We start from the raw sequence: 21,586 nt of genomic DNA, 5'->3' as shown, positions 1-21,586 counted from the left end.
AAAAACTAACGTGAAAAAAGTAACTTTGGCTTGCTGGTTTATAATTCTAATTATGGTTGTCAGGATTTAATACCATAATTAATGACTTCTTGGCGTCCACTTTTTGGCGTGGTGAGGGGGGAGGGGGGGGTGGGCGTTTCCTCGTAATACCAGTAGTTGTAGGTACATAATAAGCAGGCTTACAGAAACACACGTGCTTATCACATGAACCTTATTAACTCTTGGGCTTTTGTTTTCTACTCAATACTTTCTTTTTTAGTATGAATGACTACTTCTGGCGATCTTCTCCGATTATAACTAAGATAGAGGCTGAAGGGATAGAAGGCTATAAAGAAGAAAGTAGTGAAGATGAATTGGAAATAGATAATGGTCATTTAGCGCCTGAAGCACTAACATTGCGTAGAAAAAAAGGTAATTATTATTATAAATTATTGCCTTAAATATTAATGTAATGACTTTATTTAGGATTCAACCAAGATTTTATTTTTCAGGATGATGAGTTTTTACCTAATGTTGAAGCCAAAAAGCTTGAAGCTATCCCTGTATCATTTTTTTTGTATAGTCACTTTTGTGTTTTTTTTTATTTTCTTGCAAATAGTTAACATCCACTTTAGACAAAATAATTGAAAGAAAACGAATTGCCAATAACTTGGAAACATCTTCTTCACTTGGTATTTTATTATTATTACTAACCTTTTCATAAGTATTCTGTTGCTTATTTTGTATAGATTATAAATTTTCGAAGAAGCCCTACTCCAATTACGAAGACACTGCAATAATTAATAAGGATGAAAATATTTCTGAAAAAGAAAAAGTTTTTTTTTTCTTTTTCTATAAGGTTAATTGATTTAATTACAATTTATATATAGTCTACTTTCTTTGGTCACTATGTCGAGGAAGAACTGGCTCCTGACATTTCTTTTACAGGTCACTTATAATATTTTTAATTTAGAGCTTTATTTTAATTTATTGATTTCCAGATTTAAACTTATCAAGGTCATTATTGCGCGCTGTTACATCTATGAAGTATCTGATTTTTTTCAGCTTATAAAATGTTTTCAATATTTTTTATCACTACTATAGTTTTTTGCAACCTACTTTGATCCAAGCTAGGACGATCCCTTTAGCTCTTTTAGGTTTTTGAATTAATTATTTTTTAATTAAATTTTCATCTTTTTTAATTATTATAAAAATTATGGGAATTTTAATAAAGTAGTCAATTAATAAGTTAACCTTAATGTGTATAATAGTATTATAAGTATATTAGTTAATATAAAGTTTAATTTTTAAACGCTTGCACAAGCACGTGATAGTCTACAATTTTTAAAAATTGATTATTCCTATTCACTGGAATTTTTTTTAGCTGCTTTAACAACCTTACTACTGGAAAAAATATTTTTAATTATAAAATTTTTTATGAAAGTAGTGAAGTTATAATAATAACTTTTTATTATGGTCTATAATTATTCTATTAATTTAGTAGAATAGTACTATAAAATAATTTTTTATAATGGTTTAATATAATTTTAATAATAAAATTTGTTAAACTTTTTATTATTTATAAGGAAAATTAATTTTTTTTAAAAAAATTAATAAAAAATTACATCAGATTATTTAATGGAAATCTTTAAGTATATTTATATTAATAATTTATTTTTAACTTACTGCTTTTTTACTTAAAATTTTTTTGCTTCTTAGTAATACTATAAAGTACTGTAAATTTTGATATTTAATTTTGTAAATTTATTTAAATTTATTATTAGAATTGTTTATAAATTTTCTTTTTGATGAATAATATTTTAAATTTTTTTTTATTTTATTAAAAGTATAATTGCTATATAATAGATATTACTTATTTTTGTAGCAAAATATTTATATTTTTTTAAAATTTTGTAAATCAATTTTTATATTATTACTATAGTAATTATATTATAAAAATATTTTATTTATAAAGAGTACAAATAAACATTAAAAAAATTCCTTTTTTTAATAAATATATAGTAAAACTTATTTTTATAAACTTCTATTCAAAAATTTCTTGTTATTATAAAAGCAAAAGATATTTGCGCGTGTGCAAAAACGGGATCTGGAAAGACCGCTGCATTTTTGTGAGTATTTACTATTTTTTTTAAATTTATTTATATAAAAAGTTATAATAACATTTGTGAAACTACGAAAGACTTCCCGTCCTCGAGCGTTTGTTGTATAGATCTAAAAGAGCGGCCGTCACACGTGTCTTAATATTGTCCCCCACGAGGTTTTTTTATATATATTATTACTATTGTTATGTTACTACAACCTTCATACTCTTATAATTCTACTTGTATATAATTTTTTATATATTTCATATATATAATAGTTTTATTCTCTTATGATAAAGTTTTCTACTATATATATATTTAAATTGTTATACTTTTTTTTCGGTTTATAAAGTTTTTCATTATAAATATATTTATATTTATTTATTGCTTCTTTAAAAGAAAATATTCGAGCTTATTAGCTTTGATGTAAAAATTATCATTCTTATCATTACTATTTTTGGTTTATATTATTATAGTTACAGAATTTTTATACCCGGAATTATATATATTTTATAGTGATTATAATGTTGAAATATTTACTGGTTTATACTTTGTTATTAAGAAGTTTATTTTAACTTTTTTGTTTATACTTGTAGAACTTTTATTTTTATGTTCATTTATTATTTTTATTGTTTTTTTATTATGATTGTAAACTATTTGAGTCATTATTATTCGCTTTAACTTTTATATAAATATTTTTTGAGTAGCGAAGTTTTTATATTAATGAATTCACGTCATATTATAATTAAAGTTAAATAAATAAAGCGCTTGTAAGATATATCCAACTTTTTTTAATTTTAATTATAATTATAAAAATATCATTTTATTTTTATTTTAATATAATAAAAGGGAGTTATCTTTGCAGTGTTACGATGTTGCTTTAAAACTTTCTCAATATACGGATATCACCATAGCAATGATTGTTGGTAAAAAAGTTTTTTTTATAAATTTTTTTATAACGTGAAAAAAAAAAACTGTTTATTTTGCACTTTTCTGATTTTTGTTTTTTATTAATATTTTTGTTATTGTTTACGGATATAAACTTTTTATTATTATTCTTTAATATTTTATATTATTGTGAACAAATTTTAAGTTATTTTCTTATTTTTTTTATAGATTAATATTACTTGCTATTTTTATAATTGCTATTCTTATTTTTCTTTGGTTGTCAATTATGGATTATTATAAATATAACTTTTATATATTAATTATATAATAATTTATGTTTGTTGAATTTTTTTATAACATTTAATTAATAATAAATATTTTATAAAAGAGTACATATTAATATGTTAGAAGTTTGATTGTTAGTAAAAAGTTTATTAATATTGTAGAAAACTCTTTTTATATTTAACTTTTAGCTATTTTTATAAATTAGTGCGTGAAAAGCTAATTATTTTTAATGTTATATTAAAGTTTATTATGTTAGGCGTTGTCGTATGAAATTTTATATATTAGTTTATTAAGAATATTTTATATTTATTATTAAAAAAATTATTTTTAATATTTATAAAAACATCTTTACTTTATCTATTTATCTATTGTGTAGTTTTCTGCTTGGAAAAGTTAATAAATTATTTGTTTTTATTTTTATTTTATAGAAGTTTTTTCCTAAGTATATTCTTATGTTTTTTATTATTATTAAGTTTTCATACATATTTCTCCATAACTTTATTTTTTATTTTATAACACTTTGACTCGTAATTTTTTTATAGTTTGTATTATTTATTATTTATATTCTTCGTTTTATTGCAAGCTTTCAATAAGTTTTTAAATTATTAATTTAAATAAAATTATATATCAAACTATAATAAGTTTTTAATAGTAAATATATACTTATTATTATATATTATAGCACAGTTTTTATTTTTATTATCGTTTCTAATCATTATAGATTTGTTAAAAAGCTATATAAAATAGTAAATGAACAAAACTGCTTTCATGTCTTTATAGGCGGCGTGAATCTAAAAAACCAAGAAGTAGAGCTCAGGAGAAACCCCGATATTATCATCGCTACTCCAGGTTATTTCGTTGATGCCTTTTTATATGTCTTATTGGCTTATTATATCTTATTCTATTTTTTAATGGCTTGTTTAATTAAATAAACTTTATATTAATATATATCACATCAATATTTTTTCTTTATGCAAAAGTATTTTTATTGCTTTTCTTATTATCTTATTGGCTTATTATATTTTAGTTTTTATTGGTTTATTTATAAAGTTTCTTATATTATCAGTATTCCTTTCTTTATTTTAAAATCATTTTGAAGTTATGAGTATATTATGCTTTTTTTTCTGTTTGACTTTTTATTTAACTATAATTAATGCTACTCCCGGTTATTTCTTTGTTGCTTTTTTTAAGATCTTAATGTCTTATTATGGTTTACTTTTTATTAGCTCATTTATGTATATAAAATTTAAAAATTTTTTTAACTACGGATTTCTTCCTTTAAGCAAAAACTTTTTTATGAGCATTTTTAATGCTTTTTTCTATTGGGTTATTTTTTATTAATGCATCATGATTAATAATTTTATTTATGCGCAACCTTAAAAGTTGGTCATTTTTTGCGCCATAAATTTTTATTTTATCTTATCTGCATATATCGTCACAATTTATTACGTTAAAGCGTATTTTACTGAAATGTTTCCGGTCTTTCCTTTGTGCCTTTACTTTTGTTTTATTGGTTTATTTATACTTTTATGTATTGGCGTATTTGTTACTATTTTCTACTAATCATTATGCATATTTTTCGTCTTTATTTACATTTGATTTAAACATTACTTGATACCTTCTTTAGATTATTATGAAAACCGGGTAAAATATATTCTACTATCTTTTAAAATTTTCTTCCTTATAAAAATAATGGCATAAAATTTAGTGATAACATACATTTGGTTTTTATTATAGCCCCAATAATTTAGTGAAATAATAATTATATATAATATCCTTCGAAATAACTTATTTATATAAAAAAAAGTTTTTATAATATTTTTATAATAATATATCGTAATAAATGTTAAGTTTATTCATAATGCTAAAATAGGCCGCCTTATTGACCACTTGCACAACACACTTTCCTTTTCTTTGGAGCACGTGGAAGGTTGAACTATTTATTATAATTATGTACAGAATACTTACAGAAAAATACTTTCAACTGATAAAATTTTGCAAAAGTTTAGTATCTATATGGACGTATTATACTTTTATAATAGTGAAAGTATACATATATAGAAATTAATAGAACAAGTAAAATTTTTTAAGGTACGCACCTCTGGATTAATAGTACATAATGACACAACTGAAAATTTCTATATTTGAATATTATTGAAAAATCATCTAAAGCTAATAAAGTTTAGAAAAGTTTACAATAATGAATGAATTTATAGTGAAAAGTTTATTAAGTTAATTATTATTTTTTTTTAATATTTATTTAGTGAAAATTGTGATTGCTATAAAAATAAATACTTAAAAGTGGGAATAAAAAATTGGTTTTTATTGTTTATTATTGGTTATATTATTAATAAAAAGAAAACGCATAATTTTAATATAAAAGCAATACAATGTTGTTACACTTAACGAAAGAAGTTCTTTTACCGGAACACAATAATAATAATGTTAATAAATAATATTAATAATGATAATAATATTAAGAATAACAAAAAGTGCCTACATCTATCGGCGGGTCACATGGCATGCTTACGGCTATCTCATTGGTTTAACTAGATATAACAGTAACCAATAAAGTTAAGGAGGGCGTAGCAATTATATACTATTATAGTAGAGTGCAGCCTAATTTGAATATTTTTGGCAGTTTTCTTATATTTTGGTAAGACTTGGCAATATGCGATTGCTTTTTTTTATTATTTTCCCAGCCACACTTGGAACTGCTTTATAAAAGTACTCATGATTTATTATTTTTAATACACCTAAAAACAATTAAATAAATGCGAAATATTAAAACTTTAAACTAAAAATACTTATGAAAATATTAAAAAAAAACTTTAGATTTCTTTTTTATAATGAAATATTTTTATAATATTATACTTTACTTTATGAAATTTTTATAGTTCTTATTATGGATGAAGCTGATCGACTTTTGGAATTGGGCTTTAAAGAACAGCTTTTTGAGATCGTAAAAGTAAAATTATAATAATATATATAATTATATTTTTTGATAATATTTTATAATTTATGAAGTAGTAAAAGTATTATAACGGTAATAATATTTTAATAATAATTTTTTTATTATAATATTTATTATAATATATTCGATATCGAAAAGTATTTTAATGACAATAATATTCATAATAATAATTTTTTTTTGATAATATTTAGTATAATATTCTAGAAATCGTCAAAGTATTATATTTTGAGTCGTAAAGATATTATACCAATAATAATAGTTACAATAATAATATTTTTTTAAGTTTGTAAAAGTGAGATAATAACAATATGTTATTATGTAAGTATAATATTTGTTGTACTGACATTTTTTGAAATTGTTTTAGTAAATAATAGTTATACCTATATTACTATTATGATAATCGTAAATGTAAAACAATTATGTTTATAAAACAATTTTTATGAGATAAAAAAAATAACTACAATATTAACAATATTAATAATAATATATATTTTTTAATATCGTAAAAGTATAATAATAATTATCGTATTTTTATTGAAGTTTTTTATTATTTTTTTTAATAAATATTGAAACTTATTTTTTTGGTTTCTTATAAAAACTTTAAAGAACGTCTTTATAAGATTAATATAATAATAATTATAATAATGATAATATTTTTTATGCAGGTTATTTTTATTTGTATTTCTATTAATAATTAATAAAACTTTATATCATAATAATTATTATAATAATATTTCTTTATCTTTATGTTTTCGATACTACTTGAAAATTATTTTTTTAATATTTTTTATTGTAAATTTTAAATTTGATTATTATACAACTATAAAGAACATCTTTTTAAGATGGTAAATTATAATTATTATTATAATATTTTATATGGAAGTTTTTTTTATTTTTTTATTTTTAATAATTTTAAAAATTTTATTATGTAAATTTTAAATTTTGTTTCTTATGAATTTTTTAAGATTTTTATTGAAGTTAATTTTATTATTCTTATTTTTTCTAATTTTTAATGGAACTTTATGAATAAATTTGTATTATATTCTTTAAATAATATTAAAGAACATCTTTTTTAGATCTTCAAAGTAAAATAATTTTCTCGTTATTATAATAATATTTTATATTAAAGTTATTTTTTTTTTATTTTTTTCAATATTCTTTTTGAAAACTTTTTTTTTTAATAATTATTATTGTAAATTTTAAAATTTTAGTTACTATTAAAATTTAAAGGACCATTTTTTTGAGATCCCAAAGATATAATAAAATAATTATTATTACAATATTTTATAGTAAAGTTAATTTTTTTATTTTTTTTTTTAATAATTTAATGGGACTTTACATAATAATGTTTTATATTTTGTTTATTATTATTTTAAAGAACAGCTTAAAAGTAAAAAAAAATAATATTTTAGTTATTTTTCTTTAATAAATGCTTAATAATTTATACAAAAAATTGTCAACTCTGTTATTAATATTAATGTATAAGTACTCAGAAGTTTTTTACAATTTTTAATATTTTAAAAAATAATAATAAATATTATTATATATATTTTACATATTAATAAATTTTTTTTTATATTTTGTTTTTAATAAATTTTTTTTTATAAGTATAAATTTTTTTATATAGCTTTTAGTAAATTTTACCCTTTTTTTGTACAAATAGATATAATCAATTTTTTTATTTTATAATAATAACAATTTTTATTTTCATTACAAAAAATATTATGATTATATTGGAACAAAAAGATTTTTTTATCACTTTTTATTTAATAAAAGACTTTTTTTTTTATAGAATTCTTTTTTTAAAAAATTTTTTCTTGTTGTCTTTTGAATGAGATAAAAGATTCACTTTTATCACTTTATTTATTATTTTATAATAATAAACTTTTCGCATAATTATTTCTTTAATTATTATTTATTATTTGAAATAAAGAAGAATTTTATTTATTACTTTTTTATATAAATAAATATTCCTTTTATTTAAAAATTAAAATGATTTATATCTATTAACTTTACATTATAATATTACTTTTTTTAAACAGAAGTGCCCGGTTGGCCGCCAGACGATGCTTTTTTCAGCGACAATGACTGACGAAGTTTACTTTTTATGAATTAAAAAAAACTTTAATAATTTATATTAGAAACATAAGTTCTTTATATTTATATTTTTATATTAATACTTTTTTATTATACTTTATTATGATTATGTACATATTAATATTTTTTCATGTTTATTTAGTTTTTTATATTATTATTTATATACAAATACTTTTTAAATAGTTTTACAATTTTTTTATATTATTATTTTTATTATAAAAGGTTTTACTTGGTTTTATAATTTTTTATGCCGTTATAAATAATAGCTCTATATTTATATTATTATTATTTAAATACTTTTTACTGGTTCTATAAATTTTATTATTATTATGTTTTATGTACATTTTTATTAGTTTATAAGGTTTTTCTTTTATTATTCATACTATAAAAAATTTTATTTTCATGTGTTTACCCTTTGTATTATTGTCTGTTTTACTTTCTGGAATAATATTTATTTATAAGTTTTTTATATATATATAATACAATAAATACTTTAAATATTATATACTTATTAACAAGTAAACATTATATTTATATTTAACACGTTTAAATAACAGTTTCCATATTATTTTGTTAAATTCATTTATTGTATAATCATTTTGTAAATTTTTTTATTATAAAAATTGCTATTATTAATAATTATTTTGATTTATATATTTATGGAAATATTTATTTAATAATAGTTTTGTATATTTTTTTATATTTTTATTATATAATTTATTTATTAATAAATTTTGCATTCTGTGTATAAAGTTTTTGTATTTTTCATTTTCCTAATTTTTTGTATTATAAATAAAAAGTTTTGTATATTATTTTTTTTAATAATTTTATTTTATAAATATTTGTAATTATTATTATAAAAAAGCAATTGATAATTATTTTTTTATTATTTTTTATTATTATAAAACATAGTTATGTAAGTTTGCATTATTAAATAAAATTTGACATTTTACTTTATAATATTTTCTTATTAAATAATTGTTCAGTAATAATAAAAATAAATTATTTTATATTTGTTATAATTTATTTGTTTATAAAAAATGAATTTTGATAGTTTTTCATTTTTTAAATAAAAGTTATTTATTTATATTTCATATTATTTCTATTATTTACTTAATATCCAGTAATTTATTACAATTAATAATTATAATTATTATATTAAAAAACATGTATAATAGTTTTCGCATTAAAAAGAAAAATTTTGTACTTATTATAATTGTATAATATTATATTAAATACTTTATTTATTATTATTAATTAATATTAGAATTTTTATATATAATATTTTCTTGCAGCATTTTATAAAATTCTAATAAATAATGTTAGTTCTGTATTTTATTATAGTTATTATTATTTACGTATTTTTTTTATTTCAAGTTATTATTGCTTATTATTGTTAGTATTATATATATTTTCTTTTATTTATTTTTATAAAGTTATTGGCATTTATTAGGTGGAAGTATTAATTGGTTTGTCCCTTCACGAGCCAATCCGGCTTTTTGTCGATAAAAATACTGAAACTGCTGATAATCTACAGCAAGAATTTGTACGCGTGAGGTTTTTATCATATGTATATTTACAAGTTTATCTACTATTTATAATAAATTATAAAATAATATATAATAGTTAATTTACTGCTGTTATATATGAAAATGTAGTTACTACATTTTTTTATTATTATTAAAAATAATACTTATAATAATAGTTTTATATAAAAATTTATAACTTTTTTATAGAAACAGTAATATTTTGTGATTGTTTTATAGAAATACTACAACTTTTATATTATTAATATTAAAATATACAAAATATATTTTTTTTAAAACACGGTTATTGATATTTTTTTAAAGTTATTAATTACTTTACCTTAATATTTTATAATAATAACAATAAAAACTATAGGAAATTGGCTTAGTATATTTTCTATACATTATTATATTTAATATAAAAATTATATTCGTTTATAATATTATGATAATAATAACTATAGTACTATTGTAATTATTATTTATTTTTCTCTCTATTTTTATTATTATATTAATAATATATATTTTATATTTTACTTCTTTATTATTTATAAACTTTAATTATGTTTATAAAATTTATATATTTTAAATAATTTTATGAACTAAAGTTGTTATATATTAAGAATACTGAATATTGTTATAAAGTATTTTAATATGAAGTACATATATTAAATATTATAGTTTTTTGTTGTTATTGTGATAAATAATAAGAATGAATATATAAATAATAAAAGAGTTGCGAAAGAGCCTCATCGCGATGCGATTCTTCTAGCGTTGTGCACGCGCTCTTTTAAAAGTAAATGTTTAATATTTTTTAAAACGAAGCAAATGGCGCACAAAATGAAGGTTTCATTGTTATTATAAACCATTTTTATTATTTATTAATTGTTATACTTTCTGATATTTTTTTATAATGAATTCAACTTTTTTTTTTATTTTTGTTTTTATATTTGATAATATCTATACAATGAATTTGTACTTTTCACTATCAATAAACTGTTGTTTTACTTTATATTATTATAACTTTTTTACTGAACCCAACTTTTAACATTTATAGTTTATGTAATGAATTTTTTATTTATACTTATTAATTGTTATTATACGTTACATTAAAATTTTTTTTATAATGAAAGCAGCCTTCATTATTGTTATACTTTGTATTAGTATTTTGTTATAAAATGAACGTAATCTATATTAACATGTTATCATTAAACTTATTAATAATATTTATTTTTAATGAATGGAACGTTTATTTATTAATGAATGGTTATTATATTATTTTAACATTTATAAAAAATAAAGAAAGAAATATAAATACTTTCTGGTTTTACCTTTTTTTTATTTTTAATTGTACTAAAGTAAATTGAATACTTATTATTATTATTATTAAATTTACTATTTTACTCTTAATATAATATTTTTAATTTTCGTATTTAGTTATACTTATAATATATTATTTACTTTTATGCCTTTATTTTCATTAAATAAAAGTACACCTTAAAACAATTTTTTATATTATTTTTTACTTTTAATTCGCTTTTATATATAATATTTGCTGAATGCTTTTTTCTATAAATAATTTTTTTTTAGATAATTTTTGGACTTTTTGGCTTAAAAGCAGCCGAACTTCATGGCGCCTTGAATCAAGTTTTACTTATAATTATATTATTATTTTTTATTTATATTTTGTTTTATTATGTTCTATTTTTTATTATTATTATACATATTAAGAAAAGTTTATTTTTTATTGTATTTAATATTGTTAAAGATGTTTTGACTTACCAATATTCGCATTGAAGAAATTTTTTATTTATTTATTCTAAACAAATTATTAAAGTTTATAGCTTATTAAATAATTTTTTGCAATTTTTTTAGTGTAGAGCAATTTTTCAATGTTATTTGCTTTTTACTTTTTTAGTGAATACCAATTTTTTTTTTATTTTTACATATTAGACGGAACGGAAAGAAAATTTACTGAAGTTCAAGCTTTCTCAAGCCGGTAACTTTTATTATTTCTTAATATTTTTAAAGTTTTCATAAATTTTTTTTGCTTTATTTTTCTAGATTTCTTATTTGTTTTTATACTTTAAAACCATTAAACTTTTATTACTGTGAATATATATTATAATATAAATATTATACCTTTTTAGTTAGAAAATTTTTTATGGCGTTTAACTTTTTTTATATTTTTAATTTTTTTTTATAAATTTTTAAATTTGCTACCATATCAAAATTTATTTATATCTTTTTTTTGTTACTTTTATTACATTTTCCCATTTTATAATTTTTTATTATGGTTAGAAGGCTTAATATATTTTTTACTGCATAGTTTTCCTATATTTAATATTTATATATTGTTTATATTACATTTTTTATTTATAGAAGTTATATAAAACTTTTTTGTTATAAGAAATAGAAAAGTTTTGAAAAGAAGATTTTTAATTAAAAAAATAATTAGTTTGAAGAAAAGTTTGGTGAATGTTAATATAAATATATTATAATAATAATAAACAAAAATGTTTCAGATAAGTATTAAAAAAGTTTATTTTAACTTTTTTTAACATATTCTACTTTTTCTATGAAGATTTTTATTTCATTATTCTAAATTTTATTTCAGATTATTTAATGTCTACCGATCTTGCAGCTCGTGGATTGGATATCGAAGGAATTGAGGTTTTATAATTATTACTTTATTTGTTATTTATTAATATTTAGTTATTGTTATTCCTTTTACTTTTTAATAATTTTATTATTACTAGTTACTTATTACTTTTACTTAAGATTTAATTTTCTTTTGAAGTTAGTATTTTTATATGTTACTAATTTTTTTTTTTTATTTTGTATTTTATTAGTTATTTTTTTTTATATTTCGTTATACTGTTACATATGAATTTTTTTTAGAATAATTATGTTTATTTTTTGCTACTAACCTAATTTATTATAAATTCTTTTTACTTATTATTACTATTGTTATTTTTAATTTTTATTTATTTATTTATTATTATCTTTAAATAATATTAATTAATTACAATTGTTAGTTATGCTCATAATAATAAATTTATTAATATTATTACGTATTAATTCTTTTAAATATTTTTCATTATTATATTATTGTTTGTAATACTTATTTTTATATTTTAAAATATTATTATTTTGTTAATTATTCATATTATTATTATTTTATTAATAATATTAGTTATTTTTATTTTTCTTTTTATAATTATTTTTTGTTATATTTACTTGTTACTATATTTTTCATGAAATGATTATTTTAAATTATTATTGCTACTTTATATTTTACTTAACTTATAATTTATTTTATGTATTATTTTGTTTATTTATATTCTTACTTCTAATTATTATATTATTATATTATCACTATAAGATTTTATTTTTTTAATTTATTCTTTTTTTATAACATTTTTATATTTTTTTAACTTTATTAATATTATTTCTTATTTTACTATTAATTAATTTTTTTAATATATTTTTATTATATATTTATTTATTATTTAAACTTGTTAAGTTTTTCTATTATATTTTCTATTTTTAACGTAATTTTTTATCTATTATTTTTTACTTGTTAATATTATTTTTAATTATGCTACTAATACTCTTTTTTTGTTTTTATTATTATTATATAATAGACAGTTATTAACTTCAATATGCCCTCCACGCTGACACAGTACATCCATCGAATTGGACGGACTGCAAGAGCTGGAAAGAAAGGTAGCAATTATTGGCTCGAAACTCGCGTTTTAATTTATGATTGGACGTTTAATTTATTTTTGTTATATAAAACCTGAACTATTTTGTTTGGGTGACATGTTTTGCTTTTTTCATTATTAATATTTTTAATATATTTTTTTACTTGTAATAATAATTATTATTAACTTTTTATAAGCAAATCCATTAATTATTTGAGTTTTTTTTTTTTTTTTGGGAGGGGGGGGGGGGTTATTATTTTCATTACGATTCAAACTAATTTTATTATTATTTATTATTTCATGATTGTGTATCTTTTTTTTATACATCCGTTAGCAAAGTAAATAATTTTATAAAGACTTTCTCCACGTGATCGCTGCTTAATTTTTTAAAAAATTTTTTTTAATAAACAGGATTGGCCGTTACTCTTGTGGGGGAGAACGAAAGGAAGTTATTGAAAGAAATTATAAAATATTCAAAAGTTTATAAGTTTTATAATATGCATTATTTTTTATATTATTTGTTTATATAAATGTTATTGTTATTATTATTATTATTATAGGAAAGGCCGCACCACCGTATTCTTCCCACAGAAGTTATACAAAGTTTCCAGTAAATATTACCTATTATTATCAATAATTATAGTATTATTATTTATTATTTATAAATAGAATCAAAATTTCTAACATGGTACAAACTATACAAGAAGTATTAAAGGAAGGTGTCAACTATATCATGAATCATAAACTTTTTTTATTAATTATTTATTTATTTACAGAAAAAGAAATGAAACTCATCGAAATTAGTGAAAGAGAAGCTATTAAAGCTCAAAATATGATTTTGCATGAAAAAGTACTATTATTATTATTATTATTACTATTATTATTATTATTATTATTATTACTATTATTACTATTATTATTATTATTATTATTATAAAAAGGAAATATTTAGTCGACCTGCACGGAGTTGGTTTCAAAGTAGTAAAGAAAAACGAGCCGAAAAATTATCACGTTGGGCTAAAAAAATTCTTTTCTATTTTTTTCTATTTTTTTTTTTAATGATTATATTATTTTTATTATTTTATAAATTTTTTGAACTTTTTATTGATTGTTTATAGAATTATTTATAAATTTGCAATTTTTTTATAATTTCTATAATTATTGCTTATGTAATCATATTAAAAGAACTTTTATATTTATTTTTTTATCAATTTTATATTTTTTATTATTATTTTATATACTAACTATCATTTTTTATATATATCCTTTATTACTAATCTTATATATTTTTTATAATATTAATTTTTTAATATATATCTTATTATTTTTAGATGAAGCTCAAAAGTTACCTGAAAAAAAGGTTTTTTTAAATTTTTTATGATAAATGTATATTTTTATTTTTTATTTATATTATTATATTTAATAAAAAATATTTTCTTTTATTAATTACATATTCTCATATAAAAAAAAGTAAAAATAGTATTAGTAAAGAAAAATATAATAATAATTTAATAGGGAAATAGTCCGAAGACCGTTCCTCCTCGAAAAGAAAAACGTCGCTTATTGGCTAAAAAAAATCGACCAGTCAATGTATAAATTTATAAGTATATTAGTTTTTTTATTGGAGATGATCAAATTTTTTTAGGGCTCGAATTATATAAACAGCGTAAAAAGAGTATTGAAAAGAACCAATAAGCCATCGAGAATTTATGCTTTTGACGAATCGAAAGGTTTTATTAAAAAAATTTATATCAATAAAAAGAATAAAACTTTTTTTTATAAGAAAACGGCTCTATTAAGTCTAACTCTAAAACTTCTCTAAATTCTGGTAGACTTTTATTATTATTTATTGTTATTGTTATTATTATAATTATTTTATCTATTTTAAAAAAAATTGTAGGTGTAAAAAAAACTTCTATAAAAACTTCAAAAGTCTCTCGACATGAAAAAAAGGTTTTGCTGATTTGTAATTTTTTTTATATTCTAGTAAATTATAAGTCATAATAATAATAGTAACACTAATAAAATTTGTTCTACTTATTAAAGTTTATTAGTCTTTTTTTTTTCGTAAAATTTATTTATTTTTCATGTTTATAGTAACTTTACTATTATTATTAATATTATTTTTTTATTATTATTTATATTACCTTATTTTCACTTATATTAAAAGATAATAAAAAGTTAAAATTATTATAATTTTTATTGTTCGCTCCATAAATATATAATTTTTATTATTAACTTAAATAGTTTTATAAACTATTTTATGATATTATTAGAAGATTTTATAGTGAAGTTTATGGTGGTTATAATTTATTTATAGATGATATTTAATAGTTATTCATTATTTTCAAAAAGTGTAGTACCTTTATTATCTGTTTATATAATAATCGTTCATAATAATAAATTATGTGAAGTTACTGATTGCTTTATAATATTTTTTTTACTTTTCTTTTTTATATTTTTATTATATATTTATTGAATAATCATTTTTATTTCTTATCTTTATTTAAATAATATTTAAGTGAATTTTTTTACCAACTTGTTTCTTTCATTTTATTCGTAAAAATAATGTCATTATTATTCGGGTTGACAGAAAACTTTTGACTTAGCAACGTTATTTATATTAAAAAAAATTTTATTGGGTGTTTGCTGTACTGCAACTCACTTTTTTTCTTTTTTTATTGGATAAATATAGACGTTATTATTCTTTTCAATAATCTTATTATAAACTAAATCTTATTAGGCCCCTGTTTTTCCATAAAATTTTTTATTTTATTTTTTACTTTATTTTATATATTTACTGTCATTATTTTTAATGTACGGCTTAAATGTCCGCCCAATATAATTAGATAATTTTATTGTCCTCATTTTTATTGGCAAAGTGTTATCGTTATAATTTATGTTGCATACCAATTATCTAATGAAATATATATTTTAATGTGTTCGCTTCTTTGCTATTGCCTTACTCATATTTAAAATGTTTATTATATGTAATATTATATTGGATAAACATGTTGGAGAGATTTTTTTTTAATGAATTTATATATTTAAAAAAAAACTTTTTTTAAATAAATTTATGAATGCGCTAATAAAAATATATATAAAATACTTTTACGAACGTTTTCTATTAATTATATGAAGCAAATTATTATAACACACTGAACATTTATATACAAGCTTTGAACTTATTTTTATTTTTTTTCTTCTAAATAATAATCCTTTTATGAGTTATTATTTTTATAAATAGTACTTACTATGCGCGTTTTTGCAGAGAAATTTAAAAGTTTCTTTTATATATAAAAAGGAAAAAACAAAACAACTTTTTGCTGATAAAGCGGCTAAGAAAAGGCGCCTAAAAGGTCTCATGTTTTTCATTGATAAATTTTTTTTTCTTTTTTTTTACTTCTTATTCTTTATATTTACTTTTTGCTATTTTTTACACGATTTAAATTTGTAAAATTAATTTAATATATATTTTTTTTCTTTCTTTTGATTATTTATTACTTAAATTTTTTTAAATATTTTTTTCTTATGATTTCTAAATTTTTAAAGTACTTAAAAATATATATTTTCAACTTCCTATTATTTATTAATTATTTTTTGTGTTTCCTTTTTTTTATGGATTTAATTATTTTTAGTTTTTATATTCACTTTTTATAAATTACTGTAGAATTTATTTTAATTTTTATAATCAATTTTTTTATATAATATTACTATCAATATAATATATAAAATTGTATTTTTTTAATGAATTTTAAATATACATATTTATTTTTCTATAGAGCTCCGAAAAGTTAAATCTTCTACGGCATTTAAGTCTAAAAAAAAGTATTTAAATTTATATTTATATTAGACGATTTTTTTATTAGAGAGTATATCTTATTGTGATTATCAGGTTTAAAAGGAGATGAAATTTTTTTGAAGTTTTTTTTGAGAATATTTTACGCTTGCTTGAATATATTTTTTGAATTTACAATTAAAGGAGTATTTTAATTAAGAAATGATTTGGTTGGTTAATAAATTTGGCTCAACGGAGACAAATATTTTTACATTAATGCTCACTGGGTAGAAAAAGGGATCTATTTTACTATATTAAAATAAAATTACCAAAAAATTATTTAATTGAGGCAGTCTGGCTCATATTATGTGTGTACTCATCATTATATCATTAATAAAAGATTCACTAATTATAAAAAGTACATAAATTTTATTTTATATACTTTCATTTTTCTTTTCAGTTTTAAAAAACTATTTGAAAATAACTACTGTAATAATATATTAAAGTAGATATATATAAAGATTATTATTATTATTGAAGTATGATAATAATGGATTTTAACAAATTAATTAACATAAAATTACAATTTTTATCATAAATTTAATAGAAAGAAATATTGGATAAAAAAATGAATATACAATTTTATAAGGAAAAAGTTATCAAATCAAAAATTAAAAACCTTAAAAATAACAAACTAAAAATTCTAGCTAAACCTAATAAAATAAAAATAAAAATTATAATAATTACTATAAAGTATTGTATTTAAAATATAAACAAAGTAATATATACTTAAAAACAAATTAAAATTTTTAGTAAATAGTATTTATAGAATATAGAAATATAATTATATAGTATTATGTAAAGCCGGTAATAGTTTTTTAATAACTTTATAGATATCTGGAAAGCCTTAAACACCAGGAAAACATAAATAATAATACTAAAAAAAATGAACTCCATGCTCACAAAACAACAGAAATAAAAAAATAAGAGTTGTATTTATTTATTTATTTTATAATTGATATGTGCCTGTACGCGGAAACTTTTTTTTCGCTGGAAACTGTAGTCCGGGTATTCAGAAAAGTATATATCCTGCTTTTCTTCTGCTGAGCGAGTAATAAGCCAAAGCCGTGGAAGTGAATTTAGTATAAAATTAGTTTATATATTATTTATTCATATTGTTCTAAAGGTATGTCCTGCAGGAAGGGACTATTAGTTTTGCTTAATACTTAGATTATTTTGCGTAATTCGTATCCATTTTCTGCAAGTCATTTCCTTATTTTATATATACATATACATGTACGTATATGTGTGCAGGTTTGCAAACATTGCGTGTGCTTAATGCGCATCGCTGCTGTACAGGCGCAATCGTGCGCCTATAGTGAGTTAATTATAAGTTCTTGATCCCCTGGTTTACTAAAACGTTCAAAAAATATATATTTGTACTTTTGAAAGACTTCAAGCCGTTCTAGTCCCAAGTCGACGCTAAGGGTCATTAATCACCCGGGACTGTTTTGTTGCGTAAGCAGGAGTGCAAAGTTTGATGACTTTTAGTACGCCCAAGCAAGAGATGCGTAGACCATTATAGGGCGCACGGACACTTTATAGCAATGCGGTTATTGCCCAGAGATGTTTTTGGCACACAGCAGCGGGTAGAGTGTGTGGGTTGCTGCCAAGTTAGTGTTTCTCGATGGTATTTTTCACCACGCCAAAAGTGGAAAAAATATCTTTTATAAAGGCGTCAAGTCTTAACTATGCTGAACCTAAGCATTTGGCCTGCGAGCCTCACGAAAGCTTAACACCTACGAGTGTTAAAAGCAAGGAATAGCGCGATGTAACTTCTTGGAATGAGCATTGCTTGGCTTCTCTCTGCATTAATGGTTATTCCCTTACACCCCACTGCCACCACCAGTTTGCGAGTGTTTCCATGTAGGGTTGGTGTTGCTGTAGTAATGAGGTGTTTTCTGGGGCTGCCCTTAACTAGCAGTGTCATTAGCAGAAAGTGCGGTGCGGGAATGAGGATTCGTGGGTAGCGGAATGACTCGCATGTACAACGCTCAAAGTAGGTGTTAGGGCAGAACCTTGCGGATCACCAGCTGCCAGTCGACGGTTGACGACAGCGTAGTGCCAATTTTCCTTGGAAGATGAGTGTCGTCCTCATAGCCTCGATGCAAGTATTTTATAATGGATTAAGGGAGCACGTGATGCCCGTAATTTGTGTAAGAGCACCTCGTGCCACACCCGGTCAAAGACCTTTTCAACGTCAGGAAAAACAACGTTCGTAAATTTTAAAAAATTTGAAGTTCCGAGCTGTTATTCAGCAAACCGGAAAAGTTGGTGTGTCGTCGAGTTATCTCTTCAAAACCAAACTTGAAATTCTGGGGGCGCTTTGTGTGTTTCTAAAAATTCTCGGTTTAATACTGCGACATTCCTTAATAAATCAACTTGGTTTTTATAACCTTTTTTTTCTTTTAGAATTGGCTTTTCCTTTATGTTTATGCACTTTTCATATCTAACTATTAAAATAAATGCACGGTTCTTCTTATCTGAAGTTAATAGAGTTAATATATAAAAAGATTCTAAGGACGCTTGATTTTAATGCACCAAATGTCGACTCATGGTTACATTTTATATTCGGGCGGTTTATATAAATATTTTTAGAGTTGCACCAACTGTTACCATTCAGGAAATCGTAAGGTTCTCTAACGATAATAAGTGCCCAAAGGTGAACTTACAAGAGTTAAAATATATAACAAGGAGAAAAAACATAAAGTAAACTAATTAACCTTAAACAATAACAGTTAACAAAGCTAAGATCTTAGAGCTAGAGTGGAGCTAATGCACAACTATATCAAAGCTGTGCTAACTCAAAGAGAAAATATGCGATAGGCACTTTATATTAAGAAAGTAACAGAATCGGCTCCCTCACCCCAAGGTTGGAAGCCTTAAATATCTGTTTAAACCCTAAAAACACAAATCATAAACTTATGCATTGGCGCATATAACAATGAAATGATATAGGAGCGCATGCTAGGTTCATAACACCAATTAGGTATTGATAAAAAAAAAATTCATGAAGTAACGATATGTGTATTTTTTAAAGCTTTATAGGAAAATAGAAGTAAAATTTAAAGTCTCTTCTAATAACGTGCCCAATAAATTTATACTTGAAAGGCGGATTTATATATAGTAAAAGCTTATTAACGCAACTGTTCTTTCGCCATATGACATCATACATAGTGATCATTGTCACCTTTTACGCTCTTCATGAGCTGGGAAACTTAGCCTACAAAAAAATTACGAAGTATAATTATTGAGATTGTAAACGAAGTCTCATTATTTTTTTTCCATTAACGTCTTGATTTAATAAACGTCCCAGAAGTAAGGCATAAAAAATTAATTATAACGCTGTTTTTGTTCAACGATTAGGCTTTAGCTTTATAAAGGTACTTATATTAGCTTACTGCTTATGTTTTTTATATTTATATATATACTTACTACAAACTCTTTTGCTTCGTGGTATAATCTTACCCATGAAGTATACCTTGTATTAACTGTGTTTAAGTTTTCAAGGTGGAACGTAAAATACAGAATGACTATAGTGCGGGCTATATGCTTTGACTTCATTGTTTAATTACTATCGCAGTTTTCTGAGTTGTATGTAGAAAGTATATGCACTTAGTAAGTTTTTTTAGTTACCATTTTTATTATAAAACGCCTGTAACTTAATCATTCTAATAATTTCTTTTTAGGTTCTATTGTCGTCATAGTCTAAGTGCTACTTCTACTCAAGAGTTACTTTCACTACAGTACTCCTGCCCTTTCATCCTATAGACGGAGGAGTTGTAATTATATAGTTATTATGTCTTATCATTTTTATGAGTAGTTATTAAAGACCAATATTTGTGTGGCTTATTACTTTTATAAAATATTACAAAATTAAGTCGTAACAGATTGCCCTCATTTTTTGACATTAACAGTTTAAAACCAATAGACCAAGAGTGAAATTTGTAATAAGATCTATGCTCTTATTAAAAACAGTATCAATTTATGTAAATATCGCAGATTTGTTTTGTTAAAAAATTCATAATGTTAAAAAAATGACAAAATTTTGCTTTAGATTCAACGTTTTCGCTCTTCAGAATAAGTTTAAGTCGTTTTATTCTCTATAATTGGGTGTGTTTCCTTAATGTTGAATTCTACATTAACCCAAATTATATATGGTTATAACCAACATTTCTTTATGTGAAATA

General features: G+C 20.5%; 1 protein-coding gene across 1 annotated transcript; it reads left to right on the top strand.

Moving 5' to 3' along the window:
* Positions 1 to 260: 260 nt before the first annotated feature.
* Positions 261 to 17,540, top strand: LOC135142474 (probable ATP-dependent RNA helicase DDX27). Its single transcript, XM_064074191.1, has 33 exons — positions 261 to 411; positions 466 to 542; positions 599 to 671; positions 729 to 814; positions 870 to 927; positions 981 to 1,026; positions 1,084 to 1,136; positions 2,054 to 2,108; positions 2,180 to 2,257; positions 2,931 to 3,007; positions 4,035 to 4,103; positions 5,128 to 5,184; positions 6,152 to 6,222; positions 8,271 to 8,324; positions 9,779 to 9,882; positions 10,586 to 10,697; positions 11,442 to 11,498; positions 11,805 to 11,850; positions 12,469 to 12,524; positions 13,499 to 13,580; positions 13,970 to 14,037; positions 14,119 to 14,168; positions 14,228 to 14,277; positions 14,335 to 14,408; positions 14,500 to 14,569; positions 14,890 to 14,918; positions 15,074 to 15,148; positions 15,204 to 15,288; positions 15,342 to 15,386; positions 15,459 to 15,511; positions 16,863 to 16,917; positions 17,341 to 17,386; positions 17,454 to 17,540. Exons 1-33 carry the CDS (start codon positions 261 to 263, stop codon positions 17,467 to 17,469), a joined length of 2,178 nt encoding a protein of 725 aa, XP_063930261.1. The 3' UTR covers positions 17,470 to 17,540.
* Positions 17,541 to 21,586: the final 4,046 nt, after the last annotated feature.

This window comes from Zophobas morio, unplaced genomic scaffold, assembly GCF_036711695.1.
Source record: "Zophobas morio isolate AGI-343-1 ecotype UQ-CSIRO unplaced genomic scaffold, CSIRO_AGI_Zmor_V1 ptg000047l, whole genome shotgun sequence".
In the NCBI taxonomy this organism is placed as follows: domain Eukaryota; kingdom Metazoa; phylum Arthropoda; class Insecta; order Coleoptera; family Tenebrionidae; genus Zophobas; species Zophobas morio.
This window is presented reverse-complemented; position numbering and strand designations above follow the sequence as displayed.